The sequence below is a fragment of the Micrasema longulum genome, unplaced genomic scaffold (assembly GCF_059751315.1).
Source record: "Micrasema longulum isolate JH-2025_06_02 unplaced genomic scaffold, ASM5975131v1 h1tg003580l, whole genome shotgun sequence".
Lineage (NCBI taxonomy): Eukaryota > Metazoa > Arthropoda > Insecta > Trichoptera > Brachycentridae > Micrasema > Micrasema longulum.
This window is the reverse complement of record NW_028280623.1, coordinates 1-13,681: the sequence shown is the minus strand read 5'-3', so window position 1 is coordinate 13,681 and position 13,681 is coordinate 1. Positions and strand designations below refer to the sequence as shown.

Below are 13,681 nucleotides of genomic sequence, written 5' to 3'. Positions count from 1 at the left end.
TCGGGTAGCAACATATGTTACAGCCGCGTCCAAAGAGTATGAAATAAGTTAAGTATGAAATATGCTTACTACAGTAGAAAATAAACTTAATAAAAAAAAGTCAGAAACAATATATTTTAGTAACTTTTTGGCGATTTACAGTAAAGTGTAAACAGAGTAAAAAATTACACACCAACAGTAATCTTTTTAACCTTGTTAATTATGAAGTAAAATAAACTCCCAATAGTAAAAAAGCCATCTCATATTCAGTTGGTGCCACTTTAAGCATATGGTAACTAAAACGTCTCCACTACTGTAGTGATTTGTTTGTGCGAATAAATGTTAGTTTATTTATAGTGCGGGTGTGTGAGTGTAACCGCTCTCTTGTAAAAATAAGGTTTTAAAGTTGTGCCACTGCTATTCCTGGGGTGTGACATGGTGCAAGAGAAGGTATAAAATGTAAACACTAGCTCTTTACTTAAAACATTTATTCCATTTTTGTACAAAGTAACTAAAACACTTCATCCTTTTCGATTCATTAAATAATAATTAATTCATTATACTATAGTAAATTTCCCTTTCAACAGCCGATATTACACAAGTGAGAAGAAATCCACAAAACATTAGCAGTTCGAGTTCAACTCCTTTTAAAATTTAATAAATAACAGGAGATAATAGAACAGATTGCCATACAAAATACATTTTGCAACAATAACGTAAAATCACTGGAAAGTCGCCGATATAGAATACTCGGAACACCGCACAATCGACCACACAAAGTCACAAAATGTCTTCTAATAGAAAAGATACTTCTAGTTGATCACATTGTTTAATAATTTTAGTATAATATTGTATGCAATACAGATAACAAAAAGTGAAAACTGTGTTGTGAAATATGAACGCATAAACTGCATCACCATAGAGAATAATGTTTTTATCACGCAACAAAGTTCATACGAATAAATTGAAATTGCGGAACATTACTACTACTTGGCAGCTTACAGATGGTAGGAATGGACAGCTATTAATTGCATCTACTCCCCGTAAGATTATAATTCACTATGCTCATCTTCATCGGACGTGTTAACTCCTTCATCCTCTGAAATGGGCTTCTTATCATTCTGACCCTCGCCGGATCCTGACGCTGGTGGCTCGATGACCACATCTTCTGCTTCAGTTCCGTTTAAATTTTTTTCCTCTTTGGGTGGAATAGTTTTCTTAGGTTTCCATATCTTCATCTTATTAAGAAGGTAATTAACCTCCCTGTCTAGCTCCGACATCTTTTCAGTTATTGATCTAATAGTTAGAACTACTTCTTCGTGGTTCTTGAGTTTACTCTGAGCGGCGACAGTTTCTGTCATCCATTTCTCTGTATCCTCGATGGCCTTGGTAAGAACACCCACCTCTACATCTGTAAAGATATCCTTCTCTGGGTTAGTTTCCTTAGTCAATTTCTTAGAATTCTCCAAGAAGGTTTTAGAAGCATTCAGCAATGATTTTAGTCCCGCTAATACTTCTGGCCTCTCTTTATGTTCCCAGTGCCGCCCGAATAGATCATTGGTAAGTTTTTTCAAATTTGCGAGCTTTTCTTCATACTGTTCAGCCGCTGCATCGGATCCATCTTCGTAAAGCCATTCGGACGCCTCTACGCAAGATTTGAGAATTTTTTTAACTTCTTCAGGAGTACTGCAAGAAGTGTACTCTTTAGTTTCCAATTTGGATTGCGCATCTATGACAAAAGATTCCAAGTTATTGAGCGCAGTTTCTCTGCGCGTGCGGGCTTGATCATCATTGTTCAATGATACTAGTTTGTTAACTGAAGCCTTGAATTGTTCTTCATTCATAGTTGCCACGGATAGTGTATTTTCCGAAGCCTCAATAGTTTCTTTAAGGATAATGATTTTGGGTTTAAGAGCCTTCGCTTCTGCAGAATCTGTAGAGTTGGTATCACCCGTTTTAGTGGTATTAGTTTCTGATGGTTTTTCTTCTTGCTCTTCCGGCGCTTGATCTTCTACTTTAGCTTCGGGTTTAGAAGAATCAGATCCAAATAATTTGCTAATTGTATTTCCTAGTTTAGCAAAGGAGCTCTCGGTATCTTCTTGTTCTTCGGGTGATAGAGTTTTCTCAGCCACTAATTCTACATTAATAAGTTTAAGTAGACCAGAATCGTCCATGGCAAAGTGAGCTTTGATTCCCTTAGAATCTATATTTGGTCCCTGGTTTTTAGTTAAGGCTTCCGCAACTCCTTTTAAGTCGACCTTGGACAGATTAAGTGAGCCCAAATTCCTGACCTCATCAACAGTAAGATGATCAAGTTCAGCGTAGTTTACAAAGAAACTGAAATCTGACGTGTGTTTATTAAAAGTAATGACCTTCTTCTGCGGATAAGGATTCATCAAACCAAACAGCGTCCTCTTAACCTGAAAGGAAAATTTTCCTTTTATTTTGAATAATTTTTATTATAAAAATTACATAAATATATTTAAACATTGCTAAATTAGTAGGTCATCTATGTACATACTGCCCTACGCTATATGTCATTTCATACAACTATGTCCCCACACATTTACCATCGGGGTACTGGAATCCAACACTTTTATTGTGATCTTAAGTAATACTTCCGAGTATAAAAGGGGAAAAAAAATCATTTTCTGGCGATTGCAGAAGCATGAAAGAACTATTTTTTAAAACATTAATATTCAGTACACATTTACTTAACATTGAAGACTTTGTAAAAATGCTATTTTGAAATTTTACAACTTATTACTTTGCATAATGACGTGATGAATTGATGTAACTCACATGTCGAATTTGTCCTTCGTGGTCCCTCTCAAATATAACTTGAATGGGGAACACGACGGCATCCTTGATGTTGAACTTCTTGACCTTAAATCCTATAGAGAGATCGGCAGCTCGGTACACGGCTCCGAGAGCCGCCGCTTCATCAGTGTTAATGCTCTTCCCGAGATCTGCACCCACCACCTTCTGAAGGTGTTCCTGAACTTTGGGGACCCGAGTTGCTGCTCCGACCAGGATGACCTGAATAACACAATAAAATAAGATTGTGACATTAACCCTAAGGACTCCATTGGTGGGAGTCACCAGCCTGAAATAAAAATGAGCCACAGACCTAAATAAATTGTCATATAAAAAAAGCGGCAACTTTTTTACATTTAAGCATAAAATGAAACCATTACTACCATCTATTTGAGAAAAAAAAACCTTTCTCATAAGCAAAGAAAAAAATAAATGCAAAAAAAGGGAAGAAGAAACACTACGATTTTGCGAAACATGTTCACAGAAACCTGGTCTGCGCCCAGGATTGTTTAAAAAAAATACCACACGGAGAAAAAAAAAATTCAATAGTAATGAAATTACAATTAAAAGGATTTTATTTTTAAATTTGTTGGTAAATAATCAGTCTAAATAGGTATCAAAGGAATAGAATGGACATGAAGATTACGGACACCGAACCTGGAGTGGTAAGGGTAGTACGACCCCCTTCACTCCAAGCCACTCGGCGCAGCGTTACGGCCCGCACCGCCAAGCCTGACTCGCAGCGCTTTAAAAGGGAGAACGTTTGTTGTAATGGATCAGTTGAGATCTGGTTTCTGGCAAGTAAACATCGCGTTATATTTCTTTCTCTCCGCCCTGTGTGTTCTTCGCTCTCCGGTCTTCGCCTCCGCTTTGCCAGCTGACTGCCTTCGCCTGTCTGTACCACTTGGACAGGGTGGAATGTCCTTTTCAGGGCTATCGGGGTTGGCTTGAAGTCGGTGCCTCTGTGCCCCTACCTTCCGGCTTTGCCTTTTGGCCCTACCTGGGAGGTTGGCCTCCCGTTTACGCCAGGAAGTCTGACTACGGCAGACGTCGGTGATGAACCAGCAAACACATGGTAACAGGTACGTTATACTAGATATCAAAAATTAATTTTCGTACTGCCATAGTGGCGACACTCGAGTTGTAACTTATTTTTTTGAATCTTAAAATTTTAAGTACGGAAATTACCTGAGATAACACATCCATAGAAAGGCCAGCATTCTTCAGAGCTAAGTGTAGCGGAGCAGTGACTCGATCCATAAGATCGCTGCACATCTCTTCAAATTCTTCACGGGTTACCTATTCAATCAAATACATATTTCATCAATGATAAAAGGTGCAATTTTTTAAAAATTAAATTGAATACATTAAAAACAAATAATTAAACTTTACAACATAAGTACCTACTAAACTTATTTTGTTACAAAACAAATTTAACATGTGTGACAAAAATACATGTACAAATTAATAAAAATAAATAGTTCACAAATATTGTGTAAATCATACAATAGACAAATAAAATAACATGACAAGAAACTAAGGAATGCATTAACTTTTTATGACATCATAACAACTTAAGGGTGTGAAATGGGCAAACAAGGTATACTGTGGACGATAAAGAAAAAGAAGTAATGTTTACTAAAAACAAACTATTATATGTAATACGCGAGTACAGACATGTTTGCTAGCCTACATCCTCTCCTAAGTGCTAGGACCTTGGCTGACATTTTGTATCGAAACCACGATATTTATTAGTAACTGTAGCTTAAATCCTAAATCTATTAGTTTTCGGGCGTTTTTTTGATGTGTGGCAACACCTACTCAATATCAGATTTCCCAGACAATTGTCGAAACAATAAGAATGTTTTTTTTATACAAAATGAAAATTTTTATATTGTTTATTGAATCAGCAATTACTTTATGATAATGTGATTCAATTTACTCAATTTAAACACTTTTTTATGAGACCGCTTGAATTTTAAACATTTGATTGTGATAAATAGTATATAAAGCATGGTGAAGTAACATGCAACATCAATTCACATTATAAATATTTTATTCCCATCTTAAAATTGACTCCTGAAACATGATTTTGGAATTCAATACATAATCTATTGTACAGTTTCTAAATACGCATTTTTGTTTGAAAATAAACACAAAAAACTGAGTTAATACCGTTGGGTCGGTGCCAAAATCGTTAACCTGAATTTCGTCATTATCTCAGTGATAAATAACAAAAATAAATATTTAAAAAATTGAAGTAATAACAATTAACTTATGAATCTGGTTTAGTGAAATTCGAGTAGATTTTTAAAATGTGTAATACCTGAACTCTGAAGTCATGTTCATCTAACAATCCTTCAACTTGGGCATAATGATCCGCATTGGCAGACAGAACTATCTTCACACGATTCGCCTCCTTCAAAAGTTTGGCCATAGCTCTGGGATTTTTACGTACATCATTTGGTGTCTTTTTCAGAGCATTAAACTTACTGGCAAGATGATCTCGTAAACGGAGGGTAAGTTCCAAGCCTCCCAGTACTCTGAAATAATTAAGCGTTTAAATAAAATTAATATTTAAAACGCTAACTTTGTGATTTTTCATTTTAAATAATATAACAGTGATGGTATTTCGATCATCTTTGTTAATGGAAGGCAAGATGATCAGTCTTATGCTTATTGAATTGTAGAGCCACCTTTAAACTGATATTTCACATTCTCCCTGCCAGGAATCTAACCCAGGACCTCAGAAATGGTAGCGGGGCGACGAGGCGGACTTATCTCCACTCGATTTCCTTTCTCAAGATTTTTACCTGAGTACCATAGAGTAAAAAACGCTTGTTCAGGGATCTTTTTCTGTTTCACACTCAAAATTGTGTTCTTTATCTGCCTGGACATAAAAACTTTATGTTTACTTTGCGTAAAATCACGTAAATAAATTTAATATGCCGACCGGTTTCATTTATTAGAAATTAAATCAATAAATTTCAATAAAAATTATCAATGAATTCATTCATTTTAAATATAGATCAGAGAGACTGCATAATATATGGATTTAATATTTAAACTAATGCAGAATCTAATAATAATAAAGAAGTTATAGTGATTTCACTATTTTCATTATAATGAATTTATAAGGATTTTATAAGGAAATGGAGCAATTTACCTATTTTTATTCAAATGAAGTAATTGGATAAAGGAAATATTGTTTGAAATTATATCTTACCTGTCAAAGCCAACACCGAGAACTTGCAGCTGGGGATATGATTCTACAAAACCTCTCTCTTTAGTCTTCACCATTTTGTATTCCACTATAGAAACCTTGGTGCTGTGGGCTCCCATATCATAGAAAGCCACATACTGAGAGGACTCGTTGATCTCCTTGCTGCGGAAGATTCCGTAGTTGAGAGCGACGGCTGTGTGATCGTTGATGAGTTGCAAAACCTTCAAGTCTGCCAACTGGGCGGCCTCCATCATGGCAGAGCGCTCCGCATGGTTAAAGAACCCGGGGACAGTGATGACGCACTCTTTGATTATTTGACCTGGAAATACTATATTTGAGAAACTGAAAAAAAATGTTTACCATGTTTCCGGAATCAATTACAAAAATAATAAGAAATAACACCACTAGAAGACCAATTAGCATTCCTAGTAATTAGTATGATGATTCTTTATTAGGTTTATTTCATATCTGATTGTGTATCAAAGCAGCAGACACGAAAGACTATACGTAAATATTACATATCATATTTTTCAAATACTAATTTGAACACTATATTACCAGTACTAGAATGAGCGTATTCGCTAGCCTTATTGAGAAGTTGAGCGACGAGTTCCTCGGGAGTAAAGCTAGTTTTCTCATCATGTTTGAAGACAGGTGTTCCTCTTTCTGGGTCCGCAGTTATTTCATAATAAGGAAACAGTTTCCTGAAAACAAATGGAAAAATAGGGTTTTATGTCTAAGGCTGGAGAAAACCAGGTTCAACCTAAGCCCACGGAAGCATTTCCTGAGCAATAGGATTGTTGTTGGTTGGAATAGGCTGCCACAAGAGCTGGTCTTGATGTGTAGTCTCAATAACATGAAAAAATGGGTAGATTTGTTTTGGAAAAGTTTAAACATGCCAACAACTAACTTTTGTTAAATAGATTTAAGCATATCAGCTTTAAGCTGCTGCCTTAAAATGAAAATAATAATATCTTTGGGTTTCGGGCACAAATTGGTAACTACATTTGACTAGTTGTGAAATATTGCACTTTTAAAATTAAATGCTCATCCCAAATCAACAAATCAAATAAAACCCCAAGTTTAGTTTTATAAATATTATTTTTTGTATTCGTAAAAAATGATTTTTTTATTTACTTTAAGACATTTGATGCCTTTTAAGAAGACATCTCATTTTTCGAAAATTTGTAGTTACCAACTTGTGCCAGAAAGCCGACGATATATTAAATATAATATTTAAAGTATAGCCTGGTTTCACAACCCGCACAACATAAATAGCCAAACTCAAATAAAATACCATTTTGTATCTAAAAAAAATTACTTCCATTTAATTCCGTTGCATTTTAGAATATTTTTAAACTTCAGAATGAAATTTGGAATTAGTAATACAATTTATTTTGAGCATTAAGTAAATTTGCTGCTACAACCACAAGAAATGCATGTAAAAAAGGAGATATTAGGTAAATCGTTGTTGAAGATACCCTTCATTCGCAGGATATAGCTCCCTGTGACTATTCACTTTTTTGAAAATTTAAATCACTTTGTAGAATACGTCTCAACTTCATGTAAGCTATTAAATGCTGAAAGTGCCAAAGTCCATAGAGAGCAGCCATCAAATAAAACACGTTCGTCCAGGATTCCGGTTCTATTTCACTGCATTCTTCATTCGCCCGGACAAAGTGAATGTTACAGATTGTAAATAGAAACTTAAGATTGAAAAAAATCCAATTGGTGTTTCTTAGTCACCATTAATTGCATTTTATTTATTTTTAATGTTTTAAATACACGTTTAAAGCAAAATTTTACTGTACATAAACAATTTTATTTTATAGTACATTGATTCTTCCAATAAAAAAAAATCAACAATTTATATTTTGGAGGTTCCATGTGACATTTTATATGTGTGGAGTGTTTAAAAATAATAGATCTTCAAATCTGCAGATCGGGTAGATGCAAAATTTTGCAGGAGAAAAAAAAGCTGAGGTTTAATTCCATTGGCATAGACAATTCATAAATTCAAGATCCTAAAAACATCACACGTTTTGAAGAATCAAGAAACAGCAACCACTTAAAGGTAGGATTATATTGTTGTGTTGAGAAGTGGTCTGTCGTGATGGTAAGTTAAGGCAGGACTACATTGTTGTTTCGTGTTGTGGAGTGATGCAGTGTGTTGAGGGCTCTTCTGTCATTTTTATCGATCATTTATAACGTTTACCTAGTTTGCTTTATGTTTCTATAAACATATTGTGTGGTGTGTTGTGACGTGCCACTTTATTCCATCACTCTGGTGCAGAGTAAATCGTCGGATCGGGACTGCATTGTGGCGCACCACGACACACCAAACTAAAGCAATTTAATTCTGACCATATGAAATACATGGAAGCGATATGTGCCGGATAGCTCCCCAGCTCACTACTGCACAACAGGACAAAAATTAAATTTTTCCACAATACATTTTAGTGGGGATATTTGAATAGGGACTAATTAAATAGAAAATTAAAAATATTCCACAAAAATTATGTCACTCACATGTATCTCTGTACTAATGGATGATCGATAGTCTTGCCTAGAAGATCCAGCAAGTATGCATAACTGTTTTTAGGGAATCGCAGACCGACAGTGTGTGCATCTTCACCAAATGTCCTCTCGCCATCTCTAAACGCCACAACCGCTGGAGTCTTCCTCTGGGACTCCTTATTGAGAGCCATTTCCATCGGTACTCCGGGCGACACGACACCAACTTTCATCCACTCGGAACCGAAATCGATGGACATGACAGCTGCCGGTCTCACGACGGGAAACGCGATGCAGCACAAAAATAATAAAGTCCACAGCCTCTCGGAGACACTCATGATTAGGCCGTCTGAAAATGAGTAAAACCGCAAATTAAAAAACCGAATTTATCAATATTTTACACGTCAAAAGATTGCCGTTTTCACACAACGCAGGATGAAACGTCAAACTTTCGACAGCCTTTTGTTCTGATATATAAATATAAGCCACTTGTAAAATCACTCACACTAGGTTGCTGTTATTGTAAATATGATTTCGTATTAAAAAATAATACGATGTGATGGTATTTTAATACAATTTCATCACTTTTTGACAGCCCGCAACCACGTCAGGCACATGAGGAGACAGCTGGAGAATTCCTAAAGGTAGGTTTCTGGTGTGGCGCGTGGCGATTGGTGCAAATAATCCATCGTGTCGCTGCTATTGGTCAATTTTGTTAGCTGTAGTTAAAACCAAATAACGGTTAATAATGCAGATCACTGTAATTTAATTCGTGTTATTTAAGGTTAGTTAATTTAATTACGTACAGATGGTGCATTGGGAGAATTATATTATAAATTTTATGGGAATAAAAAAAAATATCCAACTCTGCTGAGACAATATTTATAGGAATTTTAGGATTTAATAATATTAAGTTGACATAAAAAAGTTTTGTCTATGTACTTAACTTTAGAACATCATGTACTTAGGATTTTGTAAAGGCAATGATAATATGAGTGTTTTTTACAAAAGTAATTCCTCATCATTTGCTTGGCTGCATCTAACTACAATGCATAGACAAAACCTAACACCTACTAGATCTTGTTGGTGTTGGCAGTTGGCATAGGGTAAGGGTACTGCATTGGCCCATGAGAATAGAAACCAAACTCAAAACACAACTTGATAATAATTTACAAGATTTATTGGTTGAGTGAAATTTGTTGTACAACTTACCCATTTGTACATTTACCGTGATTGTCTCTGGCTAGTTTCTATGTTCAATTTTGTTTTGTCTCTTGTCTTTCGCTTTTTATTTTTGGAAATAACGAGAATCTGCTTCTGTCATATCGTATTGTCAATTTCGGACGCATTATTTATGTTTGAAAATGGTAAATGTTATGAAAGGAGTTCTTGTTGAATGGTTGGTATAAATATTATCTTTTGTAATTTATTATGTTCTTGCGTTCCCTCAATTTGAAATCAATCTTCTCTGCCACCGGCACATTCATTATTAACCTATAACTAAATTAAATGATTCTCTATCATTATATACAAAACAAAAAAAAACATGTTTTCTGGATAGTTTTGTTTAATAAGTATTATCTATTGTATTAAGTTTTAATAAGAGCTTTTATTCTTCACATATTTTAGTCTATGTAATCTAATTCTGACGGAATTCCAAAGTGCTGGTTAAATGTATTTTCTTCTGATCCCATTACTGATTTGCACCAACTTCTGACAGCAAATAAATTCTCGGTCCATCGGTTGGCCGCATTCTTCGTTTCCTATGAGAAAATAACAGATAACTAAATTTGAATCCCTCAAATTATGTAAGCATTAGGAGAGTCCTATGTATTGCAGGAAACCTGATTGCACAGTTCAGGTTCAAACTGTGCAACTGGGTTAACCTTAGACAATACCCCCCATCTGCGTGATCTTTAAGTGTGAAAGCACTAGAATGAATTATAATATGTGTCTGTGATATTTAAACATCACCACAATCATATTTAAATGTTATTTATGCCCTATGGTTAAGGTTGCTAACCTTCCCTAAATTCTAGAATTTTACCGAAATAAGCTGTTAATTTTTTTAATATCCCGACTCCCGGAATGTAGCTAAAATCTCCTGGAATCGATTACTGTTTGTTACAAAAAGTTTGTATAGTTGTTTCGAGCGCAGCTAAGGTGGTAGACTTTAATTTTTATATAAATTGTTATGATGAATGTGGGAAAGGAATAAAAAATAAATTTTGCACTTATTCGTTAATTTCAATCGCAAATGCCACAGCTTAGAGTGTTTTTAATGTAGTTAACTAACTTTTCTCAAAATATCATTCGGAATCTCCGCGCAAAAAATTAAAATCTTTACAAAATACCCACATAGCAGTGATGTTGTTTTTCATTAATAATAATTTTTTAAATTACGTTTCGTGAATACATATATTGTGTGTAATTTTAAAAAAATAAACTCATTTGATTCTAGTTGTTTTTCGTTTTACCTCCTGGTTTTCATTTTACATCCTTTAACTGTAGGTCAAATAAGTTGGCAACCCTACCTTAGGTGCATATAAGCCATGCACTATGAGACTCGTTACATTCTGTAAATAAATTTTACAATCTATTTTCTACAAATTTTCTTGTAATGTAATTCATGAAATAAAACATTTAAATTGTATTGAAAACTTAAGTCAAGCTTTTCCGTTGATCATCATACCGCTGTATCTGACTCCAGTTTAATGAGCACATCAGGATCCACGTGACAATATTTTTGTATGTCTTTTTGCAATTCGGCATGTTTTGAGTTGATACTTGTTAGTTTTCTCATTATGTCACTTCTATTGCCATCGTTTTGTCGTCCTGCCTGATAAATAAGCGAAAAGATAAATTCGTTACACATGATAAGAAAAAAATAAATAAAACGTGTATTTACAAAAATAAAAAATATATATACAATTTGCCTTTACAAAAATCGCAACTGATTTTTTCTGTTAAAGAAAACATCATATTTCACCTATAGAAACCATTTTTACCATAAATGTCGTTATATTTCACTGATATGTAAAAATAAAGTTGGTGTTTCAATATATTATTTTAAAATATTGGTATTATAATTTTTTGAGAAATACTTTTTGCTATTTTTAAAAAAATACCTTTTCTTTAGTTAGAGTTTCTTGAGAAGCTAAAAGTTTCTTCTTGCATTCTTCTAGTTTGAATGTCAGCTCATCTAGTTTACGCTTCTTTTCATTTTTAGCTTTACTGAAAATTACATAATAAATGCATGTTAATACATTATTGGTGTAGTTTAAAACTAAGCTCTTTTTTTTGTCGAAATATCCACGCACGCTAATGATTTAAACATAAATTATTTTTGAAATCAATGTCTTATTAATGCATCTTTTCAAGTTTTGTTTAATTTAAAAATATGTTTATGAGTTAATTTTTATAATTAATTAAAAGCAAATATAAAAATAAAAAATGGTAAAATAGGTATATATGGCAAGAATGCATGTTAACATATGACGGAAACGACCAATAAACACATCGCATGATCAAATAAACCAAAATCTTAAGTCTGGTGTGTAATGTCAAAAGCAGACACAACCGAAGTGTATGTATGACAAGATGCATGATTTGGAAGAAGCTAGGAGTGTATGTCAGGATAGACATGTGTAGAGGTCTATCCTCTGCCTACCCCTTACAGCGAAATGGCAAAGCGATAGTAGTAAATATACAAGTAGGTACAAAATAATAATACGTTTACCTTGGGAATGCCCAAAAATATATAGATGTTCCAATTTTTTCTGTGTCAACTAGATTATCATCCACTAATCCTTGAATAACCTCCTTTACTGACTGGGCCACAATGCCTTTTTCTTTTGGAGCAATCTTTTCGAGTTCCTTAATATAAAAAAAAATAAGCTTGGTAAATGATCTTTTGATTACAGTCTATCGTCGATGGCAATCCATCACCGCGTAACTCAAATTTGACCACTTTAGAGAAGAGAGATTGACATGTTTTTCTTAATTGTTCAGTAATTTTTTTTTTTTTAAACGTGTAAATCTTACTTTACAAACAATGTTTTTTTTATTTTGTTTTTACTAGGAATGTTTGAAAATATTTTTTGCCGAATGGCATATCTGGATGACTTAAGTGGTGATGTTTCATGTGCCGTCGACGTTATGCATCTGTAACATTTTTACCACCTTTAATTGGAAAAATTCTTTTTTCTCGTAGAACAAATCCAACATTCTTGTCCTCTTTTCATCTGCACTGACTCCCTTTCGTTTAGACATTCTGAAAACAAAATTATATATTGAATTACATTTTCGTTTTTTTTTAAGTGACCATGCTATGAAACAATTTCTACTTCATCTTGATGAGACACTCGCTCTGGGAAGAAAATTTATTCTGCAAGATTTGGATGAAACACACGTCTTCATATCTGCTGACATTGTAGAAACATTGCAAGGAAGAATAGATGATCTTATGGATCAAATCAACTTTCCACTCCATGAAAAGGGACAGTAAATCAGCAGAAAACATAGTACCAATTAAAACTCGAACAATATGGCCGCAAGAGAATCCGGTAGGATTAAGGACTCGGAGAAAAAAAGGATATTAGACGAAGCATCGAGAAAACGAAGAGCTAGAAAAGCTTTAGAGGCGTTGGAACAAGATAACTTCACGATGATCCTCATTCCGATCTTGTTATAGTCTAAGAAAATCCCTAAATTCCAAGATACAAATGAAGTGAAAGCGAAACGAAAAAAAACAAAAAGTGCGGAGTATTATAAGATGAGATTTAGAAAATCTTTCGCTCAATTGTTAGAAGAGGACGGGGCGTATAATCCTGACCCCCCTAATTATGTTTCCGCTCAAGCTCCACAATCCAAGTTAGTATTATTTTATCTTCATCATACCACACCTGAAGGTACTTAGGGCTCTGGTTCGTTGTAATTTTTCACTATCCCTGGGACTGGCATAAGTATAAGAAGCATAAGACTGATCGCCTCGCCTTCATTTAACAGATGACGAAATACGCTGCATTATTGGTGTACTAATATCGTGCCCTATGCCCCCGCACTGTTCGAATGTATGCTAGAGCTGCGCATATTTTCCCTTAGCTTTATCTGGAGCATGCTGGCTTCTGGTTGCTACCCGACCTCACA

At 34.5% G+C, this 13,681-nt stretch overlaps 3 protein-coding genes and 1 pseudogene across 3 annotated transcripts; 2 read left to right on the top strand and 2 right to left on the bottom strand.

Moving 5' to 3' along the window:
* Nucleotides 1-452: 452 nt before the first annotated feature.
* On the bottom strand, nucleotides 453-9,173 carry LOC148270694 (hypoxia up-regulated protein 1-like). Its single transcript, XM_088242291.1, has 8 exons — nucleotides 9,039-9,173; nucleotides 8,549-8,882; nucleotides 6,578-6,723; nucleotides 6,023-6,338; nucleotides 5,123-5,339; nucleotides 3,985-4,095; nucleotides 2,782-3,018; nucleotides 453-2,399 (listed from the first exon to the last, which is right to left on the bottom strand). Exons 2-8 carry the CDS (start codon nucleotides 8,869-8,871, stop codon nucleotides 1,029-1,031), a joined length of 2,721 nt encoding a protein of 906 aa, XP_088098417.1. The 5' UTR covers nucleotides 8,872-8,882; nucleotides 9,039-9,173; the 3' UTR covers nucleotides 453-1,028.
* A 636-nt stretch (nucleotides 9,174-9,809) lies between these two features.
* On the top strand, nucleotides 9,810-13,040 carry LOC148270692 (general transcription factor IIH subunit 5-like). Its single transcript, XM_088242290.1, has 2 exons — nucleotides 9,810-9,932; nucleotides 12,854-13,040. Exons 1-2 carry the CDS (start codon nucleotides 9,898-9,900, stop codon nucleotides 13,038-13,040), a joined length of 222 nt encoding a protein of 73 aa, XP_088098416.1. The 5' UTR covers nucleotides 9,810-9,897.
* Nucleotides 9,850-12,805, bottom strand: LOC148270693 (meiotic nuclear division protein 1 homolog). Its single transcript, XM_088242288.1, has 5 exons — nucleotides 12,716-12,805; nucleotides 12,273-12,409; nucleotides 11,662-11,767; nucleotides 11,226-11,372; nucleotides 9,850-10,296 (listed from the first exon to the last, which is right to left on the bottom strand). Exons 1-5 carry the CDS (start codon nucleotides 12,803-12,805, stop codon nucleotides 10,159-10,161), a joined length of 618 nt encoding a protein of 205 aa, XP_088098414.1. The 3' UTR covers nucleotides 9,850-10,158.
* A 39-nt stretch (nucleotides 13,041-13,079) lies between the features above and the next one.
* On the top strand, nucleotides 13,080-13,405 carry LOC148270691 (zinc finger HIT domain-containing protein 1 pseudogene; annotated as a pseudogene).
* The last annotated feature ends 276 nt before the right edge of the window (nucleotides 13,406-13,681 follow it).

What these genes read in the sequence shown, in the direction of transcription:
- LOC148270693 (XM_088242288.1), bottom strand. Translation starts at nt 12,805, where the DNA reads ATGTCTAAACGAAAGGGAGTCAGTGCAGATGAAAAGAGGACAAGAATG. An exon ending in AAGAATTTTTCCAATTAAAG is followed by an intron (nt 12,410 to 12,715) that starts GTGGTAAAAATG and finishes TTTTATATTAAG; the next exon opens with GAACTCGAAAAGATTGCTCC. An exon ending in AACTGGAGTCAGATACAGCG is followed by an intron (nt 10,297 to 11,225) that starts GTATGATGATCA and finishes ATTTTCTCATAG; the next exon opens with GAAACGAAGAATGCGGCCAA.
- LOC148270692 (XM_088242290.1), top strand. Translation starts at nt 9,898, where the DNA reads ATGGTAAATGTTATGAAAGGAGTTCTTGTTGAATG. An exon ending in AAAGGAGTTCTTGTTGAATG is followed by an intron (nt 9,933 to 12,853) that starts GTTGGTATAAAT and finishes TTTTTTTTTAAG; the next exon opens with TGACCATGCTATGAAACAAT.
- LOC148270694 (XM_088242291.1), bottom strand. Translation starts at nt 8,871, where the DNA reads ATGAGTGTCTCCGAGAGGCTGTGGACTTTATTATTTTTGTGCTGCATC. An exon ending in CTCGGTGTTGGCTTTGACAG is followed by an intron (nt 5,340 to 6,022) that starts GTAAGATATAAT and finishes TAATTATTTCAG; the next exon opens with AGTACTGGGAGGCTTGGAAC. An exon ending in AACATGACTTCAGAGTTCAG is followed by an intron (nt 4,096 to 5,122) that starts GTATTACACATT and finishes TTGATTGAATAG; the next exon opens with GTAACCCGTGAAGAATTTGA.